Source organism: Monodon monoceros, unplaced genomic scaffold, assembly GCF_005190385.1.
Source record: "Monodon monoceros isolate NGI ecotype Baffin Bay Population unplaced genomic scaffold, NGI_Narwhal_1 Super_Scaffold_4, whole genome shotgun sequence".
Classification (NCBI taxonomy): domain Eukaryota; kingdom Metazoa; phylum Chordata; class Mammalia; order Artiodactyla; family Monodontidae; genus Monodon; species Monodon monoceros.
In genome coordinates this window covers 796,985-803,920 of record NW_021703781.1, presented here as the reverse complement: position 1 = coordinate 803,920, position 6,936 = coordinate 796,985, and the positions used below count along the sequence as shown (strand labels likewise).

Below are 6,936 nucleotides of genomic sequence, written 5' to 3'. Positions count from 1 at the left end.
ACAGCCAAAACAAAAAGAAAAAATACTATGATACAAAGTCACTATAACTTATGTTCCATGGTAAGGGGATAAGAAAGGAAAGAAAAAGATATTTGCTTATGTATAGGTATACACACACACAAACATGTTCATAACAAAATAAGGAGGAATACTCATGACAGGTCCAGTCCTGGGTTCTGTCACTGGTCACGTGGTCATAGCTGGTCTCTACCTTCCTCTGCCGCCTATTCTGTATTCCCTTTGCCTTCAGTTAGCACCTCAGCTGGTCCTGGTTCTTTACCTGGTGGGATGATGCAAACCTTCGTTCCTGAAAGGCCTGGGCCACTACTCGTCCTGCCTGGATTGTGTTGTTGCATATTTCCACCCACCTTAATTTCAGGGACGGTGGTACTAAGAGATGCCCTAAGTGACCTCCTGTGTCCCAGACACACTGTCCTCGGCTCCCTGTGGAGCACAGTCCAGTTTCCCCTCGGCATTCAGGGTCACTCACCACAGCCAGCACCAGAGCTCACCGTGCCTGTTGGTACAGAGGCAGGAGCCCTAACTTCAGTTCAGCCGGATCAGTGCGATTGAAGTTCAACTTCTAAGAATGCATTTGAGTGGGGGCATATTGATCCTCAAATGCACCTACTCTGCAGTTAATTCACCTGTGATGAGGTGAAATAGAGCATCAAGCAGAGAGAGCGTGCAGGGATCATCTCCCTTCCAGTTAGGGAGATAAGATTCCCTAATGCCGTGTTCCTGAATCTTGAGCCAGGTGTGGATTCCTTTTCAGGAAAAAAAAAGAAGAAAGAAAGAAAATGCTAGCGGAAGTGCTAAGAGCTGACGTAAAGCATTTTTATATTAATTACTTAGGTATGTACAGACATTACACATGAAACCTTTATGCTTTATTTTGTATAAAAGCTAAACTCATTTACATATAAAGTACAAGCAAAACCACAAAAATAAACTTCAAATTAACAGCAAGTGAAAGTAACAGATGGATTTTGCCAGTCATAACTTGCTACTCTAACGGGCCTAGGGCTGGTGTCACTCAGCTTCCCTGAGGTGCTGGTGCCTGCGATGGCCCTGCTCGCTGGCCACTCGCTTCCGTCCAGATGGCTGTGGAACCTTCGCTCCGTCACAGCTCTCTCTGCGCTCCCTCACTTAAGTGTCACACACACTTCTGTGCTTTTCTCATTAGCCTGTGACAAAGCTGTACACTTTTTTGAACATTCTTTGTCATGTACTTTCATGGTGTTAAAGTCTCAGGTTAGTAAATGATTTAGTCTTAATGACACGAAAGTGTTCCACTTGTAAATTATCACTGCAAAAGAGAAGTTGTACTTTTCAACCAGCAAAATCAAAATGAGTACACTGACAGATGTGGGACAATTACAGATGAACGATGTCATGTTGCCATTGAGACATGCCAGTCAGGGGGGCTAGACATGTTAATGAACCCACTAAAATAAGAACTTGATGTTACTGCAGGTGATGGGGCCAAGAGGAATCACCGAACAAAGTAGAGCACTAAAACTGTGTGTTAATACTTACTTGCTAAAGGCCATCCAGATAATTCTGAATTTACCTGTGTTCATTGTTTTTTAAATTATCAAGTTAAAGTTTCTGTGAAGAACTCAGTCTCCCGAGAATGCATCTAAGTTCTCTCCAAGGTCTCAGGTCCCAGTTGGAGCAACACTAATGTGCTGGGGAAAATACTAACCCTTGAAGACCTGGTACGAGCTACTGAATGCATGTGAGAACAGGCACATCGCTTAACCTCTGGCCGTCGAATTCTGGGTTTACGGCTGACTTCGGGCCGTGTTTGCTGGCCTTCAGGGTCCGTGCTCTTCCTTCCTCAGTCCCGACTTGGACTTTGAGTGTGCAGAATTCTGTGTTGGGCTTATACCTCAATCCATAGCCTCAGAAAGTAGGGTCCTGGCCAGAAGAGGCCATGTGACGGCGGGCTCCCCAGGAGACTCTGCTGACTGTAAAGGCCCTGCTTCTCTTTCATTACAGATTCTGAATCCCAGCACAGCCATGAAGTGATGCCTCTCCTCTACCCCCTCTTTGTCTACCTCCACCTCAACCTGGTCCAGAGCAGTCCCAAGAGCACGGTGGAAAGCTTTTACAGCCGCTTCCATGGAATGTTTCTGCAGAATGCCAGCCAGAAGGACGTCATCGAGCAGCTGCAGACCACCCAGACCATCCAGGACATCCTGTCTAACTTCCGGCTGCGGGCCTTCCTGGACAACAAGTACGTGGTCCGCCTGCAGGAAGACAGCTACAACTACCTTCTCCGCTACCTCCAGAGTGACAATAACACCGCGCTGTGCAGAGTCCTCACCTGGCACATCCACCTGGATGTGCAGCCCGCCAAGAGGACGGACTACCAGCTCTACGCCAGCGGCGGCCCCTCCCGGGGCGAGGGCGGCGGCCTGGAGCCTGCCGATGTGCCCGCGCCCATTCTGCAGAACGAGGCCGCGCTGGAGGTCCTGCAGGAGAGCATTAAGCGTGTCAAGGACGGCCCCCCCTCTCTCACCACCATCTGCTTCTACGCCTTCTACAACACGGAGCAGCTGCTGAACACGGCGGAGGTCTCCCCGGACAGCAAGCTGCTCGCCGCTGGCTTTGACAACTCCTGTATAAAACTGTGGAGTCTGCGCTCCAAGAAGTTAAAATCCGAACCGCATCAAGTAGACGTGTCCCGCATCCACTTGGCTTGTGATATCTTGGAGAAGGAGGTAGGAATATCGGTCTTTCTTCCCTGCGTCTGCCTTACTAATCAGCTTGGAATATTCCTACCAGACGTGACAGATCTTACGGCAAACGCACTTCCTTATTTCCCGCATCGTATAGCTAACGCCAGACTCATGCCTCGTAACCTGTAGCCAGTGACTCCCTGCTAATGCCCAGCCTTGGCGGAGACAATAAGCAATTAGACGTAGGATCACTGGGTCAGAGGGTCTGCAGAGTCTTAAAGTGTGATACTGCCGCCTCCCAGTGCCATGAGCAGTAGACGAGGACACTGGTTTCTCTCCACCCTCGCCCACCCTGGCTGCTCTCGGCCTTTCGAGGGCAGTGCAAGTCCTCTGGCTTCACCCAGGGTGTCGCCATTTTGTCCAGCAGTCGGTGTGATGAGCTGGTTCACTCTGTTTGCGGGTGGTAGTTGAAAAGGGCAGGCACAGTGGCCTGAGTTTCAGGTCACCGAGAGCCATTGCCTCAAAAAAAGCGTGGGCAAAGGGAGATAGAAATTGAACTTCACAGAGTTCACCTTCCCTGAGAGTGGCGCCATGGAAGTTGTGGGTAGGATAGCGCTGTCGTATCACCACTGAAATTCAGGTAGCTCGGCCTCAAGTTACTTTGGATGGAAAACCTTTGCACCAGGTTGAAAAGTTAATGAGTAAAAAAAAAAAATCACTCGAGTTAATTTCCAGTTACTGATGAGGGTAGCAAGAATATTGGGTGTACAAATTAAGCCCCTTTTCTACCTATTCCTGTTTTCTTAGTCACCTTCCAGTTAGTATGGCCTTTGAGTCTTTGCTTCTTGCAGTTAAGACAGTATAATTAGAGGAGTTTGTTAGGATGAGTAAAGAGTCTAAATTCCGATGCACAAACTTTGATTCCTAGAATTCTGTAGTGCCCTGAGAATGTTTTTCAATGCATGAGTTTATCTTCCTTGGAGACACAGCTCTAGCTTCTTGGGGGTTCTTCACATACAGTGAGGGATACTGCCCTCATTTACTCTCAGTTTTTTACTTAAAAAAATTATTCCTACCGACCTTATTAGCTTTGATGATACTGAGTTTGGGGATTATTCTAGGCATTAAAAAATAATATAAAGGAAGATAGCAAAGGTAGAAAGATAGATGCAAAGATGGAAAGAACGTTAGCCTAAAATAAAAATTTTTAAGATTCCACCGTGGCTACCGCTGCATTTTGTAACATGTGAATTATATCTCATTTTTTAAAAAAAACCAAAACAGTAACCAAAAGCTCCTGTGTAAGCATAAAATTATCCCAAATGCAACTGGATTTACAGCCCTGCCCTCCAGCTTCTGTTGTCTCCACGTGAAGAGAAGCTAGATTAGCCTCGGAAATGTGTTCGCTGGGCCCGCAGTGCTCCTGTCACCCGGTGCCAGCAGCCTTGGAATGGGGAGCGGGCCTGCCCTCCCTCCCCCACTTTGCTGCACACCGGATGGAGGTAGCTTGTCGATTGGCAGCTGTGTGTTTTTAATATTTGCACAGCATGGCAAAACCACAGGTCCCCAGTGGAGGACTTGCCCTTCTTTCCAGTTATATGGACAGGACAGGACCACCCTCATCACCACCAGCCTCCCCGCCCTCAGCCCAGCAGTGCAGCACCTGTGTTCCGTTCATTTAACGTCTGGTCATTCTGCCCCCAATCTGGTCGTCTTTAGGTTTGAAAAATCAAGTCAGTGTTGTCAATAATACTCAGTTCTGTAACTTGTGTATAAAACTGTCATTTAGATCTGGCCAATAGGAATATAATGTGAGCCATATATGTAACTTAAATCGTCCTAGTAGTCACATTACAAAAGTAAAAAGAAGTAGTCAAAATTAATTTTAGTAATGTATTTTCAATCCAATATGGCCAAAATATTGTCATTTCTACACATAAGCAGTATTTTTTAAATGTTAATGAAGTCTGTTATATTCTCCCTTTTTGTCCTAAGCCTTAGAAATCCGTTGTGTATTTACACGTAGAGCACACGTCCATTCACACTAGCCAGCAGCCACCTTTTCTCTCCTAGGTCAGGCTGCTGTCATCTCTCACACACATAGCAGTGTCTCACTTGCTTCCAAGTCTCACTCCCAAGCCCAGCCATATTTAATTTCTTTCAGCTCCATCGGTAGCTAATTGGAGAACAGCCCCGGGCTGACTTTCAGACCCCAAAGTACCCTGATCTAGGAATGACCATACTGTGAGCTGGGCCACTTGGAACGTCCTAGCCCAGAAGCAGACAGAGGGACTCCGTGGCCTAAAGCAGGGTCAGCAGACTATAGTATTTGAAGATGTTATTTTTCTTACTCTTTGAAAATTTCTAGTTTAAGCATGTCTCATCATGTACATAATATAGTTTATTATTACATGAAAGTACTTTACAAATTAGAAATTCCTATTTGGGATGCATCTGGGGTGGAATTTACTGTGAGGGTTTAGACAGTGGCAGGGCATTTGCGGTGCTGTTCTGTTAGCATGGGAGGCTCCGTGAGGCCAGGCACGTGTGACCCACTGCCTGTTCAGGGTTTCAGCTTGACTGTGCTGAGGCCCTAATGGGGATGGGTTGAGCCACAGAAAAAAATGTGGCCGGACTATTTGAAGCTGCGGTCCTGGCAGGGAGCTGATAGGGATAGCCAGCAGGCCCATTCCGGCTTCCCCATTTCTTGGTTTGTAGAGTCAACCAGGCACTTTTCCACAGGCTCAGGACAATGGTTGGGCCCCTGGGGAGTCCAGCTTGACTCCGGTGTGTCCTCCTCTCTGCCTGTGAGCACACAGAGGGGAGACCCACTTCCATGACTGCCTGGTCCAAATGAAGACCTCTTAAGCCTCGGAGACTACTGTGTGCCCTTGTCGGCCGCTAGCTTTCAGAGGCCCTCTGTGTAACTCACCCGGGGTCGTTTCTTGCCCCCGCAGCTCTGACACAAACTCTCCGGTGCAGAGCAGTAACTTTAAAGTGTTGTTGTAATCTCTTCGGAAAGGAAAATTACTAATATTCTTGGTAACGCTCAGTAGAACCTTAAGCTCTCAAACGCTTAAGTGCTTTTAATGTTGAGTATCTGGAAGAGCCATTTTGAATCTTCATGGACATCAGTGTTTATTTTCTCTTAACTTTTCTCCAATACATAAACATTGGAGGCATTCATTCCATTTTGAATTTAATAGTTTTCAGATTAAAAGGATGCCCTTTTTCTGTCCAAAGGCTCACGAGGCAAGCCGGTTCAAGAAGCTTCATCCTACCTCCTGCTTTTCCAGTGAGGTCACTTGACTTTATGAATTCCAGGGTGAGGACGGCTGCAGTTTTAAGGAGCTTGTCCGCGAGAGAATGAATGGAGAGTGGGTTTGAACACAGAGAGTGTGCTTGTGGGGAAGAGGATGAGGAGAGGGGCCCCCCCACACCACGAGCCGTCCTTTCTGTCGCCACACCTAGGGATTCATTTCCAAGACTCACATGAGTCACTTGGCTTTATTTAGAGCAATTCTGACTCCACGCCTCATTTGTTACTTTGGGAAAATATTTGAGACCCTCCAGAGAGTCACGGTTTCAAAACTCTTCTTTCCTTTTGGACACCAGCCGTTCATGCCTGGTCACAGGGTGTGAGCATAACTTACTGATGGCTGCACCTTCCTGGCCTACTGTTATTTCTGCGGTATGTCCAGGTTTTATTTTTGGCTGAACTCCCGCAGCGGTTCTGTATAAAAATCTTGAAACCGCGCCTGCCTCCATCACTGGCCCCAGGCGTGGCAGTAACAGGCATGTGGGGATTTTTCTAAACGGACTGGAGACAGGGAGCAGCATGGCCTACAAAGCAGCTGAGACTGACGGGCGAAGACATGCCAGTAGAAGAGCATCTAAGGACATAAGTTCAAAAGTACGTCTTTTCGAGTGATCGGCTCTTGAAATTGGTTCTCCTCAACCTAAGAGTAAGGTCCACAGTCATCGCTCTGCACTAGTAGCCTTGCTGTAGTCTTAGCTGCGAGGTGAATTTAAGGAAGGCAATTTGTAAGTGGTAGGAGACTTTTTATTCAGTTATGCAATTAAGAGTTCTTCTCCTGGAGTCACCGTAAAGAGCAGGGTCGTTCACTGAGTATATGCTGTTTCCCAAGCAGGTCTGTTTCTAGACGTTTGTTTTCCATGACAGACCACTAAACGCTCTTCTCTTGTGTGTGTGTGTGTGTGTGTGTGTGTGTGTGTGTGTGTGTGTGTG

The 6,936-nt window shown here is 47.1% G+C and overlaps 1 protein-coding gene across 1 annotated transcript in view; it reads left to right on the top strand.

The window, feature by feature from the left end:
• Positions 1-1,560: 1,560 nt before the first annotated feature.
• TAF5L (TATA-box binding protein associated factor 5 like) overlaps positions 1,561-6,936 on the top strand; it is a 7,280-nt gene continuing 1,904 nt past the window's right edge. The window contains exon 1 of the mRNA XM_029201014.1: positions 1,561-2,729. Coding sequence (XP_029056847.1) covers positions 2,034-2,729 — 696 coding nt within the window. The 5' untranslated portion in view covers positions 1,561-2,033. The remainder of the gene's footprint in view (positions 2,730-6,936) is intronic.